General features: G+C 43.3%; 2 protein-coding genes and 1 long non-coding RNA gene across 3 annotated transcripts in view; 1 reads left to right on the top strand and 2 right to left on the bottom strand.

The window, feature by feature from the left end:
• The window catches only part of LOC149453208 (uncharacterized), a 119,415-nt gene extending 96,854 nt beyond the window's left edge, over positions 1–22,561 (top strand). Inside the window, 1 exon segment of the mRNA XM_089688585.1 lies at positions 19,477–22,561. Coding sequence (XP_089544711.1) covers positions 19,477–20,269 — 793 coding nt within the window. The 3' untranslated portion in view covers positions 20,270–22,561.
• LOC149453203 (uncharacterized) overlaps positions 1–27,946 on the bottom strand; it is a 301,843-nt gene that overhangs the window by 218,578 nt on the left and 55,319 nt on the right. The window lies entirely within an intron of this gene.
• LOC149453209 (uncharacterized) lies at positions 592–14,211 on the bottom strand. Its single transcript, XR_016314709.1, has 2 exons — positions 12,378–14,211; positions 592–2,292 (listed from the first exon to the last, which is right to left on the bottom strand). It is a non-coding gene; the product is annotated as an uncharacterized LOC149453209 (long non-coding RNA).

The following is a 27,946-nucleotide window of genomic DNA, read 5'->3' as shown; positions in this document are numbered from 1 at the left end:
CTTGACCTACGGCCCAGGAAGGGATCTGGAGTGGCAGGCTTTAGCAGGGATACATGGAACACAGGGTGTATCTTGAAAGATTCGGGCAGCGCTAATTCGAAAGCAACTTCATTGATCTGCCGTCTCACCCGGAATGGGCCCACGAATTTGGGTGCCAATTTTCTTGATGTGCATGCCATCTTCAGGTTGGTCGTTGCCAACCAGACTTGATCTCCTGGGTGCAGGACCAACTCCCCTCCTCTTTTTATCAAAGGCTCTCTTGTTATCCTCCTGGGCCTTTGTCATTGCCTCCTGTAACAACTTGTTATTAGATGCAAAGAAATTTAAGGTATCTTGAGCCGCCGGAACCGAGTTTTCTGGCATCAGGTCAGGCAGGAAAGTGGGATGGAAACCGTAAATGTCGAAAAACGGGGACTGCTTGGTGGCAGAGTGACTCGAATTGTTGTAAGCAAATTCCGCTAGGGGCAGGAGTGCCAGCCAGTCGTCCTGAAGAAATGAGGTGTAACACCTGAGGTATTTGTTGGATTTTTAGACACATATAATACTTCTTCTAGTGTCTTGAGGCGATTATGAATGAAAGAGCCATTGAAATAAAAAATGAAGTGTGATTTTATTCTATCACACAATGATGTCAAATAACAATGTAAAGCGTATTATGAACAGTTCCATGTAGATACAACTACTGTAAAAATGACAAGCGAAAGTTCAAAGAAAAAGTCACCATTATCTGTCATGGCTGTTCTATCTTTGCCATGTGCTCCATGCTCCATGCTGTCCTTCCCAATGACTTTGTGAAGGAGGAGAAGCCGGATGTGACTAAATTGTAGCTGGAAGTGATCTCAGTATGCACCTGTTGCAGCTTCTCAGACGTGTGTATGCAAGAGTGATGTAGCTTGTGTGTATGAGAGAGAGTGTGTGAGTGTGTCTCTGTGTCTCATGCACTTTTAAGAGGCAAATGTACGTCATAGTTAGTGATCTTAATACCTTCTATGGAAAGTATTACTGCTTAGCAAAGCCATTTCATATAAGGTAAAGATGCTAAACATATGATGTTTGATGGACAGGAACATATGTATGCTGATGTACCAATGATGTAACCCTTAGCTATATATTTAAAAGATAGTATAGCTTAAGAACATATCAATGTATAATCACTAAACTATATATGTATTAATGTTAGAAACGTATTCTAAATGTACACAGAAAATACGTAATGTAATAGTAAGTCACTTCTAATAACCTTGACATAACTATCAAATACTTCTATGCCTAAATATAATATACTCAACCTTCAATTGGTATATCCTATTTCAGCTTAACTTGTATATCTTTTGGTCTCAGCTATAATTGAAGAATAGTAAATACTACCATTTGTCAAAGACCACTTACACATATTAATATTAATTATGACTAATCATAAAAACCAAATATTTTGCAAGCTTGCCATCAATATAAGTGCCGAATCATAATTTAGATTTAACATGTCCCCCTTATTATGATTAGTTCAAAATTAATGCTTAATCAATGCACACTTCATTCATGTCCCATACACACAGTCTTATACCAAATGATCGTATATATTCCTCATAACTGGACCAATCAAAAATAACTTTCCTTCAAAACTCTATACCTAATCTTCAGTTTCTCTTCCTAAAAATTCTTAATCATAATGTTAATTTTAAATGATAATATAGTAATAATAATAATAATAATAATAATTAAATGATGTAATAATAATTAATGTATTATATTTCCATATTTGTATAATATTTTAAGGCTCCAGAAATATACTTTCCATTCTAAAATGTGTCATAAGTTTATATTGCTCCTATAAGAGTAATATGTTTCTTAAATCTTTTAACAAAAGATATTCTAATAACTGGAATAACTCTATGAAGTTTTAACCAAACAATTTTCCGTATATGAATATGTAAAAAATAAAAAATAATAATAATAATATTATCCCAATATGGATGTAAGTATCGAAATAAAAAGATCATTAAAATGTATATGTGACCTATAACAATATTATCAATAATAAATTGTTTTATCACTAATAAATAGATTTCCTCTTGATGAATCTTTTCTTCATGCAATGTCTATACAATATCTTCTTTAAGTTCTGTAAAGTAGAAACATTTTTGTTGAACGCGATAAATCAGTCACAAGTGTGAAGTATTAAGCTCTTGTTCAATCTTCTTCCATATGAAGAACTCTTCTTTAACGTTCAAATTCCTTCACGTTGGCTTGTAGGAGATTGTTACGCTTCATGTTTGATTTTAGATGTCATTTCTGTAAAGAAATGCAGTATCATTACTTTGGCACAAACATTGCATTATTCTTGCACCTATTTCAACAAATATGAAAGATTATGGAAGATTATGGAACAATCAGTGTATGAGTTTGAAACACATATTGTGAAGTAACATTACTTCCTATTTCCTTTTACAGAAAACCTCTATATATCAATCAAAATACTGTCCTAATCCTGTCTGGAATTACCTAAACTAGAATACAAAAGTAGTGTGTTATTTAGGTATGACAGGACGCAATATTTCATCATAGGTCATGACCGCAAAACCCTGTTTTACTAAACAAAGAAAGGTTTTGTATCACCCCAGAGATGACAAAGGTTTATGCCTTTGTTCTCATCCCTATAATATTAGAAATATGCGTAACTGTTTTCTGTGCTGATGTCATTCTTCTGGTGTTAGAGTGTTCTTCAGTAATGCATGTGTTGCTATGAATGTGAGGTAGAGACTTGTCTGATACAGCTGTATCTATCACAAAGTGTTTGGCTAACAGTGCTCTTATCCACTGAGGATACCTTTCACGACATTCTCTGAATGTATCTTCCTCAAGAATTCTTCTTAGTGAACTGTCAGGAGACTGTAATATGATACTATGTGCCTTTACTGTGCTTTGTGAAGCTTTGATTGCATAAAAGAAACTCAACAGTTGTTGTGCCTCTGATGTAAAAGTTCTTTCCAATAGTGATAAATTTCTGGAGAAGTAACTAATTAGTCTTTCATCACCTTCTTTTAATTGAGACAAAGTTACTGAAATAGCATTCTCAGATACATGAGTTTTCACAACAAAAGGAGCATTGGAACAAACCTCAATAGTACTTAATGCTGGCGCATTCTGCAAATCCTTTTTCAACACTTTTAAAGCATTATTCTCATTTGGACCCCATTGGTCAACTAAGTTATTTTTACTCTTCAAAAGATGATATAATGGCTTAACTTTCTCTGCGAAACCATGTATAAACTCTTTACAGTGGTTTATGTTTTTCAAAAATTGTTGCAATGCTTTATGTGTTGTAGGAACTGGAAAGGCAGTGATAGCTCTGACTGTTTCCTGCAATAATTGTCTCTTTCCTTGACTGATCTGCATGTGAAAGCATTTCACCTGACTTTTCATCAACTGAACTCTGTCCGGGTTTAATTTTAGGCCTGCATCCTGTAACAACATAAATAGCTCAGACAAAAGAGTAATATGTTCGTTAACATTCTGCGTACTTAGCATAATTGTATTTACATGCTGAAAAATGCATTCTGGCCTTGAAAATTGTGATAGAATTTTTTCTATGGACTCATGGACTATACCATCACTGATGTCTAAACCAGCTACTAATCGAGTGAATGCATAGGTCTCTTTCTGAAACTTAAAAGCTAGTTTGTATTGACAACTTTTAGCTAAGGGGATCGAAAAATGACTGTTATCGATTTCCAAAACAGAAAACACTTTGGATTCGGCCTTTAAATGTAACTTGATATTAGAATGATCAGGAACAACTGCTTTGTTATTTGTAATATGTTTATTCAGTGTCCTGAAATCAATTGACAAAGAATATGAATTGTCAGCATTTTTGATAGGCCAAATACAGTTATTTACTACTGATTGTGTTTTCTTTAAAATGCCAAGTTGTACAAACTCTTGAATAATGGCAGAAAGTGGTCCTATTGATTCTCGTGGTAATTCATATTGATTAAGGGGTATGGGGTCTTTTCCCTCAATATTCAATTCTGTATCTTTCAAAGTTCCTATGTCATTTTTAAATTTTGACCACAAACTTGGAAAACGTTGTACAAATTCTTGTAAAACACAATTACCATCAGTATCAGGCCATTTTTGTGCTGTAAACATTTTAGAGTTGAAACCAACATCACTGTATATAGAAGGATCCATTAACATTGATTTGGGCCTAGATGGATTCCTCCAAATAACTTTTGTCATAATATCAATAATCCACTTTTGCTTATTGATAAAATCAATGCCAAGAATATTCTCGGTGGCATTACTATACCAAATATCAATGTTAGTTTTCACTAGCCCAGGTACTTCAAATGTTACATTAGGCACCTGTCTAGCAGTGGAATGACCTGTATTATTAAAACCTTTTATTTTACACATGGGTGAATTTGGTTTCACAGGTACGTTTTCTCTGGTCAGATTAATCTCAGATCCGCTGTCAATTAGGAATTTGATCTTTTTACCATTTAGTAATCCGTCTATAAAAGGCCTTCCATTGTCATCCAATACAATTGGAGCGACAAATTCTAACGATATTGGGGATGAATGTGGACGTGATTCTATTTTTGGAACTGGTAATAAACCATTTCTGTAAGTGACAGCCCTTCTCACCCTGTTGTCAGAACAGTTGTTTCTAGTCAAAGTGTGAATTTGTTTAACTGTTGAAGCATAAGGCAATTCAGAAATTGCCTTGTACAAAAACTGCTTTTTCACTTTTTATTTCCAGTGTCTTTTTTTTTTTTTTTATAATTTAAATATTTATTGATTTTCATTTTAAATACTTTTCAACATCATGTTATACAAACATATAAATATATCTATACACCATAGTATCCAACATTTCTACTTTATTTACTTTATTCCAAATTTCTCCCCCCCCTCCACCACCCTCTCCCAAATCCCATCTTCCTACTTTTCCTTTTCTCTGCATCATTTTATCTCAGCAAGTGCAGTTTTCCTATTATTTTCTTTAATCTTTCCTATATTTCGTATATAACTTAGCTTTTTCCCAATTCTCCCATTTCCTATTATAAATCTCCATCCTATCTTCCTGGACATGGCACAACCTTTCCATCTTTTTAATCTGCTCAACTTCTTCTACCCAGTCTTCTACCCTCGGTACTTCTATTTGCTTCCAAAACCTGGGTATCAGAGCTTTTGCAGCATTAATGTAGCACCATATCCCTGATTTTTTATATTTATTGACTGATATGTCCATGTTATGTAAAATACACACTTCTGGGTCTAATCCAATATCTATTTCTGTTATTTTCCTTATCAAGTGGGTTATTGTCTTCCAGTATAACTGAATTTTTGGGCAACCCCACCATATGTGATATGTTGTACCCATTTCACCACATCCCCTCCAGCACCACGGTGAACTCTCTTTACACATCTTATTTTCAACAATTGGTGTAATGTGCCATCTTGTCAAACACTTATAGTTCATCTCTACTTCTCTCATAGAGATGTTTTCGTGGGTTAATCTATATATTCTCCTCTGCTTCTCCTCATCTATCACACTTCCCATGTCAGTTTCCCATTTTATTATATATGTTGGCTTTGTATTTATATCTAGTTCTGTGAGTATTTTATATACCTTAGCAATCCCGTGTTTCCCGTCACCTTGTGTGCCCAAAACCTTTTCAAACAAGTTCCAATTGTCTCTTGTCCTTAAAGGTTTTGGCAAGCTTCCAACAAAACTCTTCAACTGAAAATACCGCCACTTGTCTAATTTAGTGAAAATCTCACCCTCTTTTTTTTTCAATTCCTCAAATGATCCTATTTTATCCCCCACCAAAATATCTCTTAATTGAACCTCTTCCTTTTTAAACCACCTACCTCCTATTTCTTCTCTACCAGGGGGGAAAAACTCCGTGTTTTTTAGTGAAATTAGTGTTGAATTAAAAGACCATTTCAAACTTTTGTGTAAGTTATCCCAAATTTTTAAAACATTCAAAGTGTATGTATTTACATTATCATTTAGGCCCCTATACTGTGTTGGTATCCATATCACTTTACCCAAATCTATTCCACTAAGTTCATTCTCTATCCTCACCCAACTTTTTTTATAGTTCTGTATCCAGTCTATAGTTCTAGCCAATATTACAGCTTTATAGTATCTTTTAAAATCTGGAAGCCCTAAACCACCTCTTTCTTTCCTCCTACTCAACAACTCATATGACAATCTTGGTTTTTTATTCCTCCATATGTATTTTGTTATCAGTTTCTTAATTAACTTAAAAAAGGTCTCTGGGAGTTTAATTGGTATCATTTGATATCTATACATAATTTTTGGTACTATTATCATTTTTACTAGGTTAATACGACCTATCAATGTCGGGGTTCCCTCTTGCAATATTTTTAGCTGCTCTCTAATCTCATTAATCAGTGAAATATAGTTTAATTTGTAAAGGTGTTTATATGAAGCTGTGAGATTTACTCCTAAGTATTTTATATCTCTATCTTTCCATTTAAAGGGAAATTCCTTTTGTATTTTTTCTTTTTCATTTTTTGAAATATTTATATTTAGAATCTCCGTTTTTGTTGGATTTATCTTTAAATTTGACAATTCTCCATACTCCTTCAATAGCTTCATTAGGTTTGGCAGTGTCATCCTGGGGTTTCTCACGTAGAACAGCAAGTCGTCAGCAAAAGCGGCGACTTTATGTTCCGTGTCCCCTATCTGGATTCCCTTTATATCTCTATTTAGCCGTATTGTTGACAGAAGTGGTTCCAGTAATACAACATACAACAATGGGGACAGTGGACATCCCTGTCTTGTACCGTTTGACATCTCAATGGGTTCTGACCTCTCCCCGTTCACCACAACAACTGCAGAGGGGTATCTATACAACTTTCCTATCCACTCTCTCATCTTGGGCCCAATTCCCATGGCTTCCAACGTATCCATCATGAATCTCCAATTCACTCTATCAAACGCTTTTTCAGCGTCTATAGAGAGTAGAATCACCGGTTCTTTTCCCTTTTTACTTTTTTGGATCAGCATCAATGATCGTAGCCCATTATCTCTACCCTCCCTCCCGGGAACGAAGCCCACCTGGTCCTGATGTATCCATTCCGGCATTAGCTCTTTCAATCTATTTGCCAAGACCTTTGCGTATAGCTTAGTGTCAGTGTTTAATAATGAGATAGGTCTATAGTTCGAACACTGTGTAGCATCTTTTCCCTCTTTTTGGATAAGCACCATTTGAGCCTGTAGCGATTCTTTTCTTATTTCCATCTCTCCACCTAATGCATTCATATATTTTCTAAGTTTTGGTACTAAGATTTCACTATATTTTTTATAATATCTCACAGTATAACCATCTGGACCTGGACTTTTCCCAGACACTGTACCCTTCAGAGCTAATTTTATTTCCTCTTGTGAGATATCTGCATCCAGGGAGTTCATTTGGACTTCGCTTAATTTTAGTAACCCAGCCTTCTCTATATATTTCTTTCTCTTATGGTACTTCTCACTTTCTATATTTTCAGATTCCCGCAGGGGATTTATATTATACAGATCTCTATAATATTCCATAAAAACTTTGGTGATTTCTCTATTTGAGTGTTTCAGGTTCCCCTTAACGTCTTTTATTTTTTCTATATAATTTCTATTTTTCTTTTTCCTTAGGGCCCTCATCAAGTATTTTCCCGGTCTTTCTCCCCATCTATATCTCTCACTCAAAACCCTATTATATGCTTTTCTCCTCTCCTCTTCTATTACACCTTCCAATTCTTCTTTCTTTTTTTTTAACTTCAACTCTATTTCTTTTATTATTCTATTCTTGTGTTGTTGTTCTAGCTTACTTATTTCTTCTAAGAGTCTGCTCATTTTCTCTCTTCTTTCTTTTTTCTTTCTTGCCCCAATCGCTATCAATATTCCTCTTATGTATGCCTTATGAGATTCCCACACTGTAGCTATGGACACATCACCTGTCTCATTTTCCTGGAAATACCGTTCAATCTCTTCCCCTATTTTCTGGGCTATTTCGTTATCTACTAATAGTGTCTCATTAAGTTTCCATCCCAGCCCTCTTGTTTTCCCCTTCCCCCATTCCAATTTCATTCTGACTGGGGCATGATCCGATAAAGAGATTGTCTCTATTTCAATTTGAACTAGGTGGTCGATTAATTGATGTTCTATTAATATGTGGTCTAATCTTGAATACCTCTTATGCATGTTTGAAAAAAAGGTATAATCTCTATCTTGCATGTGTGTAATTCTCCAGGCGTCTACTAATTGGCTTATATGTAGTTCTTTCTTCAAGAGTTTCAGAGCCCTACTTCCTTCTCTCTGTGCATGGGAGGTAGCATCTTTTTGTGGATCCATACAAAAATTAAAATCCCCTGCGAGAATCAAACAGCCTTTTTTAAAGTCCGTCAACTTCCTCAGCACTTTTTTCAGATATATCTCTGGACTTTTATTAGGACAATAAATATTGGCCAATGTACATTCGATCTCCTGTAGTTTTCCCTTTAAGAACAAGAATCTCCCCTCTGGGTCTGTCATTCTATCGTCCAGCTCAAACCTAGTATTCTTTGCCATACCTATTGCAACACCCTTCGCTCTCTTAACCGGGGAATCAGCATAATACCATGTTGGGTGATTTCTGGATCTCAGCCTAACGTTCGATTCTATCTCAAGATGTGTCTCCTGTAGGAATACTACTGAGGCTGCTCTATGATGTAATTCTTTAAACAGTCTAAATCTTTTCCCAGGGGAGTTCAACCCATTTACGTTATATGTTATAAACTGAATCTCTTCCATCTTCCATAAATCTTCTCTTCCCCTTCTTCTCCCTTCTCACTTGCTTTTGTATTTTTTTGCAGGAAAAATACCCCCCCTCCCCACTTACCCACCCCCCCCAACTTCCCCCTCCCCCCCACCCCCTTCCCCCCCCCTCTTTTTAGGCCCATCTTTTGCCTATTGATCATTTATGGAAGAAACTTCCACTTTTGATCTAGTCCTTGGGCTAAAAACTCTGGGCATGGACGACCTTCCCCTTGTCCGACCTCCTCATAGCTCCCCTGGTCCCTCCTAGGTTCATCTCCAGCACCGTAAGGCAGGGGCAGTAGGGTGAGGGCTGACCAGTGTAGAGGAAAGACCCAAAAAAAAAAAAAAAAAAAAAAAAAAAAAAAAACCAGCCTTATCTTCCCTCCACCACCTCTCTCCCCCTCCCCCTCTCCCCCCGCCCCCTCCCCCCCACAAGTTGCCAATCCTCTTTTCTCTTCATTCTAAATTCCCATTGATCTTCTTCCCAGCCTGGAATCTCCATTCTTTGTATTTTTAAACTGTCACAAAAATGTTTCAGATCTTCTGGGAACCTGAGGTGCGCCGTAACCCCGTTTTTCCATCCTATTAAACATTCAGGAGACCCCCATCTGTATTGCACATTATATTCTTTTAACCTTTCCAGTAGGGGCCTCAAAGTTCTCCTTCTCCACAGAGTCTCTGGGGCCAAGTCCGCATATATCTGTATGTCGCCACCTTCATACTTAATAGCTGGTTTCCCTTTGATCTTCTTCCAAATTTTTTCTTTATCTCGAAACTCATAAAATTTAACTATAATGTCTCTCGGGTTTTCTTTCCCCAGGTATCTCTGGATGTTTCCTTTTCTGAAAATTCCTTCTATTTTAGAGTTTTCCATTTCAGTGCTGTCTGTTATAATATTTAATATTTTACAAACCACTTCTTGCAGGTTTTCTCCCTTAGAATTCTCTGGGGCCCCACGTATCATGATGTTTCTCCTCCTGTCTCTATTTTCTTGTATCTCAGCTTTATATTTCAATTTTTCTTGGGCTTTCCCTATGCTAATTATTACTTTTTCAAGCTCAGAGATAGCCTGGGTCTGATTTTTAACTTTCTCCTCCGTTTCCTCCACTCTCACCAGCAGGTGTCCCAGGTCACTTCGGATATTTACCATTTCTTGTTTTATTGTTTTCTCCAGTTCTTTAAACATTTCTGCCATTTCTTTTTTATTAGGTATTTGTAGATCTTTTTCCATCTCTGTATTTCCTAATGCTTGCTGATTGCTGGTGTCCAGGCCTAATGATACTCTAGGGCTATTTTCCATGCTGAAATCAGCTTCTCCTCTTTCAGTCCTATTCTGGGATCTTTCTGGGGTTACGTTTCCTTGGGAGGTATATTTTTTAATTGTACCAGTCTGGGACCCTTTAAGCCCACTTCCTTTTACACTTTTATTTTTCATTTTCTCTGTAACTTTTGTTCTTTGCTCTTCTATTTTAAAATTCCTGGATTTAGGGGGGATAGAGAATCAAAGGTCTTGTATACTAGTCTCTGCACTATTCCCCGGCTGCTTTTTGGGCTGTTCTGTCCTCAAATCTTTTCCACCTTTTTTGCAGTCGCCGGGGTCCCCCCTTTCACTTACCCCCTGCTACCCTTTAGGGAGCCATGTAATGCATCACAGTTAGGGTATAGAAGATTTCAACTTAAAGTCACTCACCCTCCTCGTATGTTTCCTCCAGTGGCCCCGCTGTTTGCTCTCTCCTTCAGGTCACATAGGGTCTTTATTCAAGGAGAAGGGGGGGGGGGGACCCTCCAGAGTCTCTTTGATCTTCCGTTTACCAGGGCTCAGTGAATGTCTTCTTATCTTGCTTTATGCCCTGGGGGTCTCGGGGGAATAGAGGGAGAATGCACCGATCCCCAGCCGACAGGACCTTTCTGCTCTCTCACCGCAGAACGCCGGCCGGCCGGCTTCCCGAACTCCCAGGCGTGCTTTGCGGTCGGTCACGTGCTCGCGCCGACTTCCCAGCATCCAACCGCTCTCTCACCGCTATTCACCAGCCACTCTCCACTCTCCCCCCGCACACCTCCGCTTTCCGTCCCGGGGAGCCGCCAGGCCAGGGTAAGAGGCAAGCCACCAGGCTATCTACATATCTCGGGGGGATCACAGGGGACCTGGGGAGGTCAGGACATGGAGCTCCGACCGAGAGCTCCTACATTGAGCTCTCCTCCGCCGCCATACTCAGGCTCCGCCCCATATCATGTGATTCAGGTGTTCCAAAACTCCAGTGTCTTTATTTGTGAGTAAAATTTAAACTTCCAACAATGGCGTCTGATATGACCTTGTTTATGACAGTGAAAGCATGTGGTATGCTCTTTATGACTCGCTTGCTTGCATCTGTCGTTGTCATTCTTACTGGGACCTGTAGTTCCTGGCAGCACTGTAGTCAGACTATTTTTGTCACTTTGAAGCGCAGCTACCTCATAAGTGATATTGCTATTTTTCAATTTTCTTCGAATTTTATCAATGAAACTTACTATGTCATTCAAATTTTGTTTTTCCTCTGCTCTGACAATGGTTACTGGGTCTAAATACGTGAATTTCTTTACAAAAGCTTTGATCATAGCTGAGTCTTCCTCATTTTCTACTCCAAATATAATTTTATATGCTTTGGAAAACTTATTTTTAAATTCAAAAGGGTCTTCGTCAGCAGTAGTCTGAAGTAATTCTAGCATTTCTACAGAAGGTACGTCTTCACCTGTTGAACATAACAGCAATTGTCGCAGTCTGTCTGTCGCGTCATTATGTTTTTTCTGATCTTTATCGTTAACAACAGAATTTTTAATTCGAGACATAAATTTAATTGGTAGCCACATCGGAAATAAATAATTTATGTCATGATCTGAAATCTGATGGCATTTGACATGCATTTCATATATTTCCATGTTGCTATAAATATCTTTATCTGGATCATAAGCAGGGATGTCTTTTAAAACCTTTATTAATTGATTATGTATTTGCAACTTAAGTTTTGCAGTTTTACATAACAATTCTTTATGTTTAATTTGTGTTTCGTCATCAGAGTCAATATCCGAACTTTCAGAGATATCGGACAGCCGTGGCTCTGATTTTGAATCACTCTGTTTGTCATCTGTGTTTATCATGGCAACCTGTTTACTGTCATTCTGCAGTCTTAACAAAAGATTTGTCTCTGAGTCAATTTGTTCCTCAAGATTCTCTATGTAATTACAGAAAATGTCACAGTTTGGGCAACTAGGAGCATCTTGAGACAAATTTTCATGCTGTACAGTGCTACATTCTGTCTGTTTTAATGTACAAGCTTTTTTAACAGATAAATCAACATTCAAAATCATTTTGTTGAATATTCTTACTAAATTTAAGATGTTAGATATCTTTTTACGTTGTCTGTGCACAGTAAATCTAGATTTATCTATCTGAATATTGGCCTGTAAACATTCGTTATACATATAGTGCCATAGCTGACTGTCTTCAGGATATAAAGAAACATCTTTAAACTCTAACTTGCTTTCATTAACTAAGTCATCAATAAATTCCATAATTGTTACTCACCGTAATCAGAAGATTTTCTCGTTTGACCCGGCTCAGTCACTGGAATTCTCGTCCAAGTCTGTTTAATCGCCTGTTCTGCTAGGATTTTTGCACCGTGTGTTTCCCAAGACTTGACAATCACAGAATCGTGCGGTTTCCCCCTTAGCAAGGCATGGGAATACTCGGCGATGGCTGGCTCGCCAAAATGTTGGATTTTTAGACACATATAATACTTCTTCTAGTGTCTTGAGGCGATTATGAATGAAAGAGCCATTGAAATAAAAAATGAAGTGTGATTTTATTCTATCACACAATGATGTCAAATAACAATGTAAAGCGTATTATGAACAGTTCCATGTAGATACAACTACTGTAAAAATGACAAGCGAAAGTTCAAAGAAAAAGTCACCATTATCTGTCATGGCTGTTCTGTCCTTGCCATGTGCTCCATGCTCCATGCTGTCCTTCCCAATGACTTTGTGAAGGAGGAGAAGCCGGATGTGACTAAATTGTAGCTGGAAGTGATCTCAGTATGCACCTGTTGCAGCTTCTCAGACGTGTGTATGCAAGAGTCATGTAGCTTGTGTGTATGAGAGAGAGTGTGTGAGTGTGTCTCTGTGTCTCATGCACTTTTAAGAGGCAAATGTACGTCATAGTTAGTGATCTTAATATCTTCTATGGAAAGTATTACTGCTTAGCAAAGCCATTTCATATAAGGTAAAGATGCTAAACATATGATGTTTGATGGACAGGAACATATGTATGCTGATATACCAATGATGTAACCCTTAGCTATATATTTAAAAGATAGTATAGCTTAAGAACATATCAATGTATAATCACTAAACTATATATGTATTAATGTTAGAAACGTATTCTAAATATACACAGAAAATACGTAATGTAATAGTAAGTCACTTCTAATAACCTTGACATAACTATCAAATACTTCTATGCCTAAATATAGTATACTCAACCTTCAATTGGTATATCCTATTTCAGCTTAACTTGTATATCTTTTGGTCTCAGCTATAATTGAAGAATAGTAAATACTACCATTTGTCAAAGACCACTTACACATATTAATATTAATTATGACTAATCATAAAAACCAAATATTTTGCAAGCTTGCATTAATATAAGTGCCGAATCATAATTTAGATTTAACAGTATTGTTCCAGCATTTGGTTGGTCCGCTCAGTCTGCCCATTCATTTGCGGGTGGTACGCAGAGGAGGATAGTTTAATTTCCAAAATTTCACATAGGGCCTTCCAAAATTTGGAAGTAAATTGGACTCCCCGATCCGAGACTATATTCTTAGGTACTCCATGGAGTCTTACCACTTCCTTAATAAAGATTTGTGCCGTCTTGGGAGCAGAAGGTGTACTCTTCAGCGGGAGGAAGTGGGCCATCTTTGATAGGCGATCCACCACCACGAAAATCGCAGTATGATTCTGTGAGGGTGGCTGTTCCACTATAAAATCTACGGAGATCATACTCCACAGTCTGTCGGGTACCGGTAAGTGTCGCAATAGGCCCCAAGCTTTATTCCTGGTGGGCTTATACCTGTTACAGATGGCACAGGTCTTCACGTATGCCTCACAGTCTTTGGCCATACTCGGCCTCCAAAAAGTGCGTTGTATCAACTCCAAGGTCTTGCATACTCCTAGGTGGCCCACCAACGGGTGGTCGTGGCAGTAGCCCAGGACCAGGGTTCGAGCTTCTTCAGGTACCACGATCTGTTCCCCCTTCCATAAGAGACCCTCTCTGCTCTGTATCGAGACTCCAGGTGGGTTGAGGGCCCCTATAGATGCAGCCTGTAATTTAGACAGGAGTTCTGATTGTAGAAGTAAGAAGTTACCTGCCGGCAAGATGGTATCTGGTTTAGGCGTTTCTTTAGGATCCTCAAACATACAAGAAAGCTCGTCAGGTTTCGTGTTCTTAGACCCCGGTCGGTATGTTATGTGGAAGACAAACCTTGAAAAGAACAATGCCCATCTGGCCTGATGTGGTCTAAGGCGATTAGTCGTCCTCAGATACTCCAGGTTCTTATGGTCCGCATAGACCAGGATTGGGTGTAGGACCCCCTCCAACAAGTATCTCCACTCTTCCAGTGCTGACTTCATTGCCAGAAGCTCCCGGTCCCCAATGTCGTAGTTCCTCTCTGCCGAAGTGAGCTTTCTAGAAAAGAAGGCCACTGGGTGCATAAGCTCCTTCACACCTTTCCTTTGTGACAGTACCGCTCCCACCGCGTTTCCGGATGCATCTATCTCCAATATATAAGGTAGAGATGAATCTGGGTGACTCAAGATGGGAGCTGCCGTGAACACCTTCTTCAGGGCCTCAAAAGCTGTCTGCGCTTCTGGCGTCCATTGAAAGCATACCCCCAGTTTTGTGAGTTGGGTGATGGGGGATACCAGGCCTGAGAAATTCTTGATGAACTTCAGGTAGAAGTTGGCGAAGCCAATGAACTGCTGAATACTTTTCTTATCTGCGGGTACTGGCCATTCCAAGATTGCGAAAATCTTCTGGGGGTCCATGGCAATTCCTTTGGTGGAAATAATTAGCCCCAGGAACGGAATGCTGTGTTGTTCAAAGCTGCACTTCTCTGCCTTGGCATAGAGCTTGTGCTGGCGAAGTCGCTCCAGCACGCTCCTGACATGACCTCGATGTGCCTCCAAGGATGGGAAAAAAGTCAAGATATTGTCTAGATAAACTACAACGAAGATATCCAGATAATCTTTGAATATGTCGTTTATGAAGTGCTGAAAAGTGGCCGGTGCGTTGCACAATCCGAATGGCATAACTAGGTACTCGAAGTGACCGAACCGGGTGCGGAATGCCGTCTTCCACTCATCCCCTTTGCGTATGCAGACCAAATTATAAGCGCCCCTGAGATCCAATTTGGTAAAAATAGACACTGTTTTCAATCTCTGGAACAACTCAGGGACTAGGGGAAGGGGATAACGGTTCTTAACTGTTATTATGTTCAGTTCCCGATAGTCAACACAGGGCCTCAGGGACTTGTCTTTCTTTTCTACAAAAAAGATTCCGGCTCCAGCCAGGGACGTGGAAGGACGGATGAATCCCTTTTGGAGGCTCTCGTCTACGTACTCATTCAAAGCTCCCAACTCCCGCTCTGACAAGGGGAAGATTCAGCCGAAGGGGATCTCAGGCCCCGGAAGAAGGTCAATTGGGCACTCATAAGCCCGGTGCAGGGGAAGAATGTCTGCTCCCTGTGGGCTAAATACGTCAAGGTAGTGGTGGTAAGCCGCAGGAATTGTTTGAGCCAGCTCTTCGTCCGTGTTCACACAGAAAAGGGTCTGGGTGGCTAATGGGGTCCTGAGGAAACAATGCTCTTGACAATAAGGTGAGCGGAACTGAATTGACCCTGTCTTCCAGTTAATTTGGGGGTCATGTGCTCGTAACCAGGGAAGCCCGAAAATAACTGGGAATAATGGGGACGCGATGGCGTCCAAGCGGAGGAGTTCCTGATGATGACCGGCCACCATAGTGCAGATTGGAGGGGTCTCTCGGTCTACCAACCCAGATTTTATTCAAGACCCGTCGGCCAGGAAGATGTTCAAGCCGTGCTCTTTGGTCTGTAAGGGAATCTGCTGATGAGCTGCAAAGTTAAGATCTATAAAGCAGCTGCAGACCCCCGAATCAATAATGGCCGTCACTGATACGGTTCTTCTGGGGAGCTGGAAAGAGATAGGCACGGCTAGGTGAGCTGAGTTATTTAGGCAAGTAGGAGGCATAGCAGAAGTGACAGAGGCACACTTACTCAACTTCTCTGGGCAGGAGCGTACAAAATGACCCACCGCTCCACAGTAGAGGCAAAGGTTATTTAACCGACGTCTCTGGCGTTCTTCAACTGTCAGGGAGGGCCGCATCAGTCCGAGTTGCATAGGTTTGGGCCCGTCCGATGACTCAGGATTCCGATTACTAGCTGGGGAATTAGGCTGGACCGGAACCCGAGGTTGCACTCATGTCGGTCTCGGCCCTTGACTGGACCTTTCTAGCCTTCGTTCCCGCAGCCTGCAATTGATTTGAATGGCCAAGGCTATCAGATCTTCCAGAGAGTCGGGTATGCCCACTCTGGCTAACTCATCCTTAAGTGGATCAGATAAGCCTAAGCAAAATTGATGACGCGGGGCTGCGTCGTTCCACTGGGTGTCCCCGCTTCAGCGCCTAAATTCGGACGCATAATCATCTGCTGCCCGGTGACCCTGTTGCAGGGTATGCAGAGCCAACTCAGCAGAAGCGGTTCATTGCGGGTTGTCATATAGTTGTGCCATTGCCTTAAAAAATGCAGAGACTGAGTTCAGGTGCGAATGGCAAGCTTCCAGTAAACGGTGGGCCCAGCCTTGGGGTTCACCCTGCAATAAGGATATGATGAACCCCACCTTCACGGATTCCGAAGAAAATGTCTGTGGCTGCAGGTCAAAATATAATTGGCAAGAATTCTGGAAAGCCCTGAATTTCCCTCGATCCCCATTGAAACGCTCTGGCGTTGGCACACGGGGTTTAGGTGGAAGGAGAGTGACCATCGCCCCGGCGGGGAATTCTGTGGAGCCCCTGGCCGGAGGCTGCATATCCGGATCTGACTATATGATAGCAGGTGTGGCTAGGGTCTGAACACGTCCCTCCAAATGCTTATATCCTTCCTCTTGTGTTTTAACAGCCTGAGTGAGCGCCGCCAGGTGTTGACACATCTCCTCCTAAGGAGAGGGTCCTCTTCCAGGCTCAGCCATGGCTGTATGGTTCTGTCAGGTACCAGCTGGCGAGGGCTCTAGAGACTCACAGACCGGGATTCCCCAGGGCGCGGAGTCTAAGCCCCAGACTGCTTGTTCACCAGAGCCCCTGATGGTGGGGATGGACTTGGAGCAGACTGAGACCAGGTCGCGGCCCCCGAGTACACCCAGCTGTGGTAGAGATGATCGCCAGTGGTACGTAGCGGGTATGAGCCTGCTGTGAAGAGGCGGAGCAGACCTAGGCAGTAGCAGATGGATCTGAGCAGGATGGATGGATCCGTGCAGGATGGATGGATCCGTGCAGGATGGAGCGAAGTCAGACAGGCCAGGTCAGTAACAGCAGAGGCAGACGGTACAGGGCAGCAGGCTAAGAGTAATCAGGTCACAGGCCAGGTTCAGCAATGGGAGGTCAGATAGTCAGGATCAGGCAGAGAATAGTCAAATGAGCCAAGGGTCAGAGCAGGAGACGGTCAACAGTATCAGGGTCAGGCTGGGTCGGCAACAAGGCAATCACAGGAACAGGACGAGCAGGAATCAACAGGAACAAGACCTTACAGCAATTTGAGCATGCAAAGGGCCGGTTTAAATAGTGCGCCCTGCGCTGTCATTGGTGCCAGGCGCACGGCCGCGATCGCGAGTGCGCATGCGCGGCCGCAACTGTTGCCACGGTTGCCTATGTCTTAGTGCCCGCCAGCTAATGCGCATCGGCGTTCTGCGCATGCGCAGACCCGTGCGCCGCCGCAAGCCCTGGGATTCCTGACAATATGAAAGGTCCATCTTCATTCCTCAATATAACGTCATGTTCCCAACAAATGAGGAGGAGAATACTGGACACCATATGAAAGGTCCATCTCCATTCCTCCTTATAACGTCACGTCCCCAACAAATGAGGAGGAGATACTGGACACCATATGAAAGGTCCATCTCCATTCCTCAATATAATGTCATGTTCCCAACAAATGAGGAGGAGATACTGGACACCATATGAAAGGTCCATCTCCATTCCTCAATATAACGTCACGTTCCCAACAAATGAGGAGGAGATACTGGACACCATATGAAAGGTCCATCTCCATTCCTCAATATAACATCACGTTCCCAACAAATGAGGAGGAGATACTGAACACCATATGAAAGGTCCATCTCCATTCCTCAATATAACGTCACGTTCCCAACAAATGAGGAGGAGATACTGAACACCATATGAAAGGTCCATCTCCATTCCTCAATATAACGTCACGTTCCCAACAAATGAGGAGGATATACTGGACACCATATGAAAGGTCCATCTCCATTCTTCAATATAACGTCATGTTCCCAACAAATGAGGAGGACATACTGGACACCATATGAAAGGTCCATCTCCATTCCTCAATATAACGTCACGTTCCCAACAAATGAGGAGGACATACTGGACACCATATGAAAGGTCCATCTCCATTCCTCAATATAACGTTGTGTTCCCAACAAATGAGGAGGACATACTGTACACCATATGAAAGGTCCATCTCCATTCCTCAATATAACGTCATGTTCACAACAAATGAGGAGGAGATACTGGACACCGTATGAAAGGTCCATCTCCATTCCTCAATATAACGTCATGTTCCCAACAAATGAGGAGGAGATACTGGACACCGTATGAAAGGTCCATCTCCATTCCTCAATATAACGTCATGTTCCCAACAAATGAGGAGGAGATACTGGACACCATATGAAAGGTCCATCTCCATTCCTCAATATAATGTCATGTTCCCAACAAATGAGGAGGAGATACTGGACACCATATGAAAGGTCCATCTTCATTCCTCAATGTCATGTTCCCAACAAATGAGGAGGAGACTCATCTCCATTCTGACAGACCTATACCATTAATGTACATATGACTTGAATCCAAGACTTGAATACTTTTAATATTTGTTTAAAAATCTCCTTCCAACAGGTGGAAACTATACTTGTAAGAGGAATATCTCGGAGGAATATCGTATTTTATCTCCAGCCCAGAATTCAGAAGATGACAGCGTCACGCCATTTTCTCCAGAAGTAAATTCCAGCATCCATCATGTATTTCGTGGACCTTTCCATCTACAGACATCGATGGATCCATCCTATGTTGATCCACCTTCAGATATTGATGTAAGACTTCAGAGTACAGATCGAACAACAGACACATCAAGCCCCATGGAATCCACTTCAGGCCATGAAAGAGTTCACATTGGTGATGGTCCTGTCCCATATTCAGGGTCCAGGAAAGGTTTCAGTCCGAAAGGAGATTTTCTCAACCTGAGTAGTCACAAGGAAGAGCGTCCTTATTCCTGTTCCATGTGTGGGAAATGTTTCATCCTGAAAAGTGCACTTGTTAGACACCATAAAATTCATACAGGTGAGCGTCCCTTTTCATGTTCAAAGTGCGGGAAATGTTTTGCTGAGAAAGGAAACCTTCTTATACACCAGAGAATTCACACGGGTGAGCGTCCTTATTCATGTTCGGTGTGCGGGAAGTGTTACGGGGTGAAAAATTTGCTTGTTATACACCAGAAAATTCACACGGGGGAGCGCCCTTTCTCATGTTCAGAGTGCGGGAAATGTTTCGTTGAGAAAGGAAAACTTCTTATACACCTAAGGAGTCACACTGGTGAGCGTCCCTATTCATGTTCAGACTGTGGAAAATGTTTTGCTGAGAAAGGAAACCTTCTTATACACCAAAGAAGTCACACGGGGGAGCGTCCTTATTCATGCTCAGAGTGCGGGAAATGTTTTGTTCTGAAAAACATACTTGTGAGACACCTGAAAATTCACACGGAAGAGCGCCCTTTCTCGTGCTCAGAGTGCGGGAAAAGTTTTATTGAAAAAGCAAAACTTCTTATACACCAGAGAAGTCACACGGGGGAGCGTCCTTTTCCATGTTCAGAGTGCGGGAAATGTTTTGCTGAGAAAGGAAAGCTTCTTATACATCAGAGAGTTCACACGGGTGAGCGACCTTATTCATGTTCAGAGTGCGGCAAATGTTTCACTCAAAATGGAAGCCTTCTTAAACACCAAAGAAGTCACAGTCGGAAGGACGGTATTTCATGATTAGAGTGCGGGAAATGTTTCACTCAAAATGTCAGCCTTCTTGAACACCAAAGAAGTCACAGTCGGAAGGACAGTATTTAATGATCAGTGTGCGGGAAATGTTTCTATTTCTTGGAAGGGCTCCGGTGGTGAAACGAACCTGTTACAGTTCCTGGCTCTCATCCTTAGGGGCGTCCTCATTCCTTTTTTTTTCTCCATAATATAAAATATAAATTCAGAAGGTAGAGTGGGAGCCCCTCATGATACACCAGGGAATGTCTGTACCCCACATGCCCTAGGTTCCTCAGGGGAGGGGGGGGCATGCCTGTACCCCACATGCCTTAGGTTCCTCAGAGGAGGGGGGCATGCCTGTACCCAGCATGCCTTAGGTTCCTTGGAGGAGGGGGGGCATGCCTGTACCCAACATGCCTTAGGTTCCTCAGAGGAGGGGGGCATGCCTGTACCCCACATGCCTTAGGTTCCTCAGAGGAGTGGGGCATGCCTGTACACAGCATGCTTTAGGTTCCTCGGAGGAGGGGGGCATGCCTGTACTCCACATTCCTTAGGTTCCTCAGAGGAGGGGGGCATGCCTGTACCCAGCATGCCTTAGGTTCCTCAGAGGAGGGGGGCATGCCTGTACCCAGCATGCCTTAGGTTCCTTGGAGGAGGGGGGCATGCCTGTACCCCACATGCCTTAGGTTCCTCGGAGGAGGGGATGGCATGCCTGTACCCCACATGCCTTAGGTTCCGAGGAGGAGGGGGGGCATGCCTGTACCCCACATGCCTTAGGTTCCTCAGGGGAGGGGGGACATGCCTGTACCCCACATGCCTTAGGTTCCTCGGAGGAGGGGGGCATGCCTGTACCCTACATGCCTTAGGTTCCTTGGAGGAGGGGGGCATGCCTGTACCCCACATGCCTTAGGTTCTTCAGAGGAGGTGGGCATGCCTGTACCCCACATGCCTTAGGTTCTTTAGAGGAGGTGGGCATGCCTGTACCCCACATGCCTTATGTTCCTTGGAGGAGGGGGGGCATGCCTTAGGTTCCTCAGAGCCAATTAACCTCTCAGCGTGTCTTTGAAGTGTGGGAAGAAACCGGAATACCCGGAGGAAACCCACGCAGGCACAGGGAGAACATGCAAACTCCAGGCAGGTGATGCTGTGATTGGTATTCGAACCAACGACCCGAGTACTGCCAGCCAAGGGGGAGTGCCAACCACTTAGCCACTGTGCTGCACAAATGGCTATAGATAAACAGGTACAGCACATGTAAGAGGATTAGAAGCTGCAAGAAACCATGAAGGGTCCCCCTGATCCTCGCCTGGGGCCCTTCCTTCCGAGCCTAGTGGCGGAACTCCAGGGCACGGTTGCAAGTGAAACCTTTGTGACCCTGGTAGCTCCACCACAGGTGTCAGTAGATTTTTTTATTATTTAACAGGTTTTTAAATTTTTATTAAAATATTTTTTAAAAACTATTTTTTTATCATTTTTTTTTTTTAGGAGACCCGTTGGGAGGCTTTGGTGAGATATCAGGGGTCTAAACAGTCCTCTGATGTTCCACCTTTGAGATAGAGGAAGGAGATTGAAGACACAGCCCTCCACCTCCATCTCTGGAGCCTCAGCTGCACTGAATGAATGGATAGGAATAGCTCTGTACAGAGGCTTCCCCTCCATTCACAAACTGAAACATAGTAAACAGTTAACTATGTTTCATTTATGAATGGACAGAGTCAGTGATCGGTACAGATCACTGACTCTGTCCATTCAGAAAAGGAAGGGGCTGATAAATGACACATTTACTGGCCTCTTCATCCTGACAGATCCCCCGCAGCACCTGGCGGGAGAGGGGAGGATGAGGGGGCAGGAAAGAGCTTGGGGGGCTGAAGAGCAGAGTTAAGCTAAATAGGAGGAGCTGCTGCATATAGGGGAACTGATCTCTCCATGTTCCTCCTGCATCCGCTGAATGCCTGCTTCTCTTCCTCTCCTGCTGGAGATTCAGGCATTCAGCGGCTGCAGGAGGAACATGGAGAGGTTGGTTTCCTCTACATGCCACCGTCTCTCCTATCCAGGTGTACAAGAAGGCCGCACGGGCCCCCTGCAGCATGGGGCCGGGTCGCAATCGCGACCCGTGCAACCCTTGTAGGTACGCCCCTTGTTTTAATCTCTGTGTATCATCTGAGGCCAGTCGCTTCGCTGGGTGTCGGGAAGGGTTTACAACCACTCCAAGAATCTGACTTTTTACCCCCATCCATTCACTTGAATAAATGTGAATGGATGGGGGTAAAATGTGATATCTTTTTTAACTTCAATTATGAAAGAGTTCAACTCAAGCTATGATTTATTATGTAATCATCACGAATCTGATTTTGTAAAATAAAACAACAAAACTCTACACAATGTTCGATGTCCCTTTTTTTTTTTCTTCTTACAATTGTGCATAATTCTTAGAAGATGATTGGAATGTTCTCAGTTCATAGAGAGTCGTCCATTGGAAGACGGGGAATCTCGAAGGTCCATGTCTCAAAGGTCCATGTCCATGTCTCGAAAGTCCATGTCTCGAACGTCTATGTCTCGAAAGTCCATGTCTCGAAGGTCCATGTCTCGAAAGTCCATGTCTCAAAGGTCTATGTCCATGCTTCAAAGGTCCATGTCCATGTCTCGAAGGACCATGTCTCGAAGGTCCATGTCCATGTCTCGAAGGTTCATGTCTCTGTCTCGAAAGTCCATTTCTCGAAGGTCCATGTCTCGAAGGTCCATGTCCATGTCTCGAAAGTCCATGTCTCGAAGGTCCAGTTCTTGAAGGTCTATGTCAATGTCTCAAAGGTCCATGTCCATGTCTCGAAGATCCATGTCCATGTCTCAAAGGACCATGTCCATGTCTCAAAGAACCATGTCTGGAAGGTCCATGTCCATGTCTGGAAGGTCCATGTCCATGTCTCGAAGGTCCATGTCCAAGTCCATGTCTCGAAGGTCCATGTCTCAAAGGACCATGTTCATGTCTCGAAGGACCATGTCTCGAAGGTCCATGTCCTTGTCTTGAAAGTCCATGTCAAGTGTATTGGCTGATATTCCAACAATAGCTGAAGTGTCCCTCAGGAATGCTCTTCTATGGGGCGGGTGATCCAGTGCTGGTGCGCTCTGCGGTCTCCCTCCTACTTGTTTTTCCGGTATTGGCAGCGGGCACCACTTGTCCTTTATACTTGATCGAGCGGCGGTGGCACTTAGAGCAGTGTTACCCAGTGTGGGCAGGGGTGGTACCCCCGGCAGTAGGAGGAGCGGGATAATTCAGCACTGTGAAGTTTCCTTCTAGTCCTGCTCAGTGCCCAAACAGCCCAGGCCTTTTATGAGTGAGACAGTCCAGTAAGGATTTTCATGGGAGAGCCTGCCTCGAACTGAAAGGCATTTATGAGGAGAGGGGGTTTGTGTGCAGAAGGCAGTGGACTAGGAAGGCAGGGGGGGTGCAGAGAAGGATCTGGATGAGGGGGGGTGCAGAGGAGGCCATGGATAAGGAGTTGAGGTGCATAGGATGCCCTGGACTAGGAGGGGACTGCAGAGAAGGTCCTGGTCTGGGGGGTTGCAGAGGAGGCCCTGAACTAGAGAAGAGGGGGAGTAGCAAAGACCCTGAATTAGGAGGTGGGGTGCATAGGAAGCTCTGGACTTGAAAAAGGGGGGGTTGGCATGGCAAAGGTCCTGAATTAGGAGGGGGGGTGCAGAGGAGGCCCTGGACTTGAAACGGGGGGTTGGCTTGGCAAAGGTCCTGAATTAGGAGGGGAGGGGTGCAGAGGAGGCCCTGAACTAGAAAAAGAGGGGGAGTGGCAAAGACCCTGGATTAGGAGTTGGGGTGCAGAAGAGGCCCTAGACTGGAGGGTTCAGAGAAGGCCCTGGACTAGAGGTGCAGAGGAGGCCCTGGACTGGGGGGTGCAGAGGAGACCCTGAACTAGGGGGTGCAGAGGAAGCCCTGGACTTGAAACAGGGGGGTTAACATGGCAAAGGTCCTGAATTAGGAGGGGGGGTGCAGAGGAGGCCCTGAACTAGAAAAAGAGGGGGGTGACAAAGACCCTGAAATAGGAGTTGGGGTGCAGAAGAGGCCGTATACTGGAGGGTTCAGAGAAGGCCCTGGACTAGAGGTGCAGAGGAGGCCCTGGACTTGAAAAGCGGACTTGGCATGGCAAAGGTCCTGGATTAGGAGTTGGGGTGCAGAAGAGGCTCTAGACTGGAGGGTTCAGAGAAGGCCCTGAACTTTTGGGGTGGCAGAGGAGGCCCTGGACTTGGAGCGTGAAGGGGTGCAGAGGAGGCCTTAGACTACAAAAAGTGGGTTGGTGGGACAAAGGCCCCGGATTGTGGGGCGCAATGGAGACTCTGGACTAGGTGAGCGGGTCCCTGGAGGTCCCAGACTAGGAAAGGGGGTGCCTGGAGGCCCTGGACTAGGATAGCAGGTGTCTGGAAGTCTCGGACTAGGAGAAGGGGAACATGGTGACATGAGATTGATGGTCAGTACTGAAGAGCTTCCCTACATTGGTTTTCAGTATAGAAGGGCGCTCTTTATATTGGTGGTCAGTAGAAAAGGGCCACCTCAAATTGGTGGTAAGTGGAGAATGTCACCTCTTACATTGGTGGCCAGTAGAGAAGGGCCACTTTACATAAATAGTGAGTGGGGGATGCCCTCCTTACATTGGTGGTCATAGAAAAGGGCCACTTCATATTGGTGGTCAGTACAGAAGGGCGCTCTTTATATTGGCGGTCATTGGAGAATGTCGCCTCTTACATTGGTGGTCAGTAGACAAGGATCCTCTTTATATTGTTTGTCAGTACAGAAAGGTCCACCTAACATTAGTAGTCAGTGGAAAATGACCCCCTTACATTGGTGGTCAGTAAAAAAGGCCACCTCACATTAGTGGTTAGTACAGAAGTTCGCTTTTTATATCGGCGGTTAGTGGAGAATATCCCCTCTTACATTGGTGGTCAGTACAGAAAGGTCCTCTTTATATTGGTGGCTAGTAGAGAAGGATCCTCTTTATCTTGCTGGTCACTAGAGAATGATCCTCTTTATTTTGGTGGTCAGTAGAGAAAGGGCCACCTTACATTAATGGTCAGTGGAGAATGTGCCCCTTACATTGGTGGTCAGTAGAAAAGGCCACCTTACATTGGTGCTCAGTACAGAAGGGCGCTCTTTATATTTGTGGTCAGTGGAGAATATCCCCTTTTACATTGGTGGTTAGTAGATAAGGCTCCTCTTCGTATTGGTGGTCAGTAGAGAAAGGGCCACCTTACGTTAATGGTCAGTGGAGAATGTGCCCCTTACATTGATGGTCAGTAGAAAAGGCCACCTTACATTGGTGCTCAGTACAGAAGGGTGCTCTTTATATTTGTGGTCAGTGCAGAATATTCCCTCTTACATTGGTGGTCATTAGAGAAGGCTCCTCTTCATATTGGTGGTCAGAAGGGAAAGGGCCACCTTACATTAATGGTCAGTGGAGAATGCGCCATTTACATTGGTGGTCAGTAGACGAGGGTTCTCTTTAAATTGGTTCTCAGTAGATAAGGGCCTGGTGGATACCTACCTTAGAAATTATACCCACCAGGGGTTCTATGTTACCATCTTTTCCGAGTGTAGTCTGTGCTTGAACTATGAAGGAATCATCAGGTAGGAGATTAATCCAGCAGGATGACCTCATTCTTGGCTGTACCTGAAGTGGAAGGCTCCCACTGCCCCATCAGCCACAGGTGGTCAAAGCACTGCCTAAGGGAATATTACAACATATCACTGAAGGCTTTGTTTCTAGTATCCATTGGTCTTCGGGTAGCTGAGGCCAATGTCCAACCACGGGTATATGACCCAATCAGAGGTAGACCACCTCTGGTTATTATCATACTGTGTGCGGCATCGATTTACCTACACGACTCTCTACAACGGTAACTCTCAATATTTTTTTGAGACCAGGGCCCAGTAAATTCTTTGATCACCTTCTATGCCTCAACGGTAAACACTCACGTTTCTACTTACACAATAAGAGTAGCGGAAGGAAAAATATACAATGATAGTGGAAGGCTTTATTGGGACTGGGTGTCCCTCTGAGGGGGATGGGAGTTTTGGAGTGGATCGAGGGGGGGACTTTGAAGCAGATTTAGTGACCCTGTAAGGGTGGAGGTTTCTTTCCCTTCGAGGGGAGGGATTATTGTGGGATGTTGGTGGTTGGGGCCACTATGAAGGGCTGGAAAGTCTTCAGCAGACTGGGGGGTACTGTGGGTGCCTTGGGAGCACTGTAGGACTTTGGGGGGCACTGTGGAGGCTGGGAGCTCAAGGGGGTCTGGGGGCACTCCGGTCCACTATGGGAGGTTGTCTGTTGACCACTATGGGAGGTTGTCTGTTGACCACTATGGGAGGTTGTCTGTTGACCACTATGGGAGGTTGGCTGTTGACCAGTATGGGAGGTTGACTGTTGACCACTATGGGAGGTTGGCTGTTGACCACTATGGGAGGTTGGCTGTTGACCACTATGGGAGGTTGGCTGTTGACCACTATGGGAGGTTGGCTGTTGACCACTATGGGAGGTTGACTGTTGACCACTATGGGAGGTTGGCTGTTGACCACTATGGGAGTTTATCTGTTGACCACTATGGGAGTCGGGAGGAAGTAGAGAGGAGACATTGGTGGGACTGGCAGCAGAGGAGGTAATAAGGTCTGATTTTATATTTACACCCAGTAACCTCCCCCGTCATGTCCGTCCTACAGACCGGATACATCCTAAATATAGAACCATTTATCCAACCGTACGTCCAGAGCCTCTGGTTTATAGACCGGATACGTCCTAAATATAGAACCCTTTATCCAACGGTCCCTCCAGAGCCTCTGGTTTATAGACCGGATACGTCCTAAATATAGAGCCATTTATCCAACCGTCCATCCAGAGCCTCTGGTTTATAGACCGGATACGTCCTAAATATAGAGCCATTTATCCAACCGTCCATCCAGAGCCTCTGGTTTATAGACCGGATACATCCTAAATATAGAACCATTTATCCAACCGTCCATCCAGAGCCTCTGGTTTATAGACCAGATACATCCTAAATATAGAACCATTTATCCAACCGTCCATCCAGAGCCTCTGGTTTATAGACCAGATACGTCCTAAATATAGAACCATTTATCCAACCGTCCGTCCAGAGCCTCTGGTTTATAGACCGGATACGTCCTAAATATAGAGCCATTTATCCAACCGTCCATCCAGAGCCTCTGGTTTATAGACCGGATACGTCCTAAATATAGAGCCATTTATCCAACCGTCCATCCAGAGCCTCTGGTTTATAGACCGGATACATCCTAAATATAGAATCATTTATCCAACCGTCCATCCGGAGCCTCTGGTTTATAGACCGGATACGTCCTAAATATAGAACCATTTATCCAACCGTCCATCCGGAACCTCTGGTTTATAGACCGGATACATCCTAAATATAGAGCCGTTTATCCAACCGTCCATCCGGAACCTCTGGTTTATAGACCGGATACGTCCTAAATATAGAACCGTTTATCCAACCGTCCATCCAGAGCCTCTGGTTTATAGACCAGATACGTCCTAAATATAGAACCATTTATCCAACCGTCCATCCAGAGCCTCTGGTTTATAGACCAGATACGTCCTAAATATAGAACCATTTATCCAACCGTCCATCCAGAGCCTCTGGTTTATAGACCGGATACCACCCTGAGCACAAATTGGCTACAAGAAAATGGCCACTGCTTTAAAAGATCACATGGTTCGAAAGACTAAGCGGCCATGT

Source organism: Staurois parvus, unplaced genomic scaffold, assembly GCF_062004578.1.
Source record: "Staurois parvus isolate SC_StPar_1 unplaced genomic scaffold, SC_StPar_1.0 ptg000449l, whole genome shotgun sequence".
In the NCBI taxonomy this organism is placed as follows: Eukaryota; Metazoa; Chordata; class Amphibia; order Anura; family Ranidae; genus Staurois; species Staurois parvus.
Note: the sequence above shows the minus strand (reverse complement) of the source record. Positions and strands in the feature narration are given on the sequence as shown.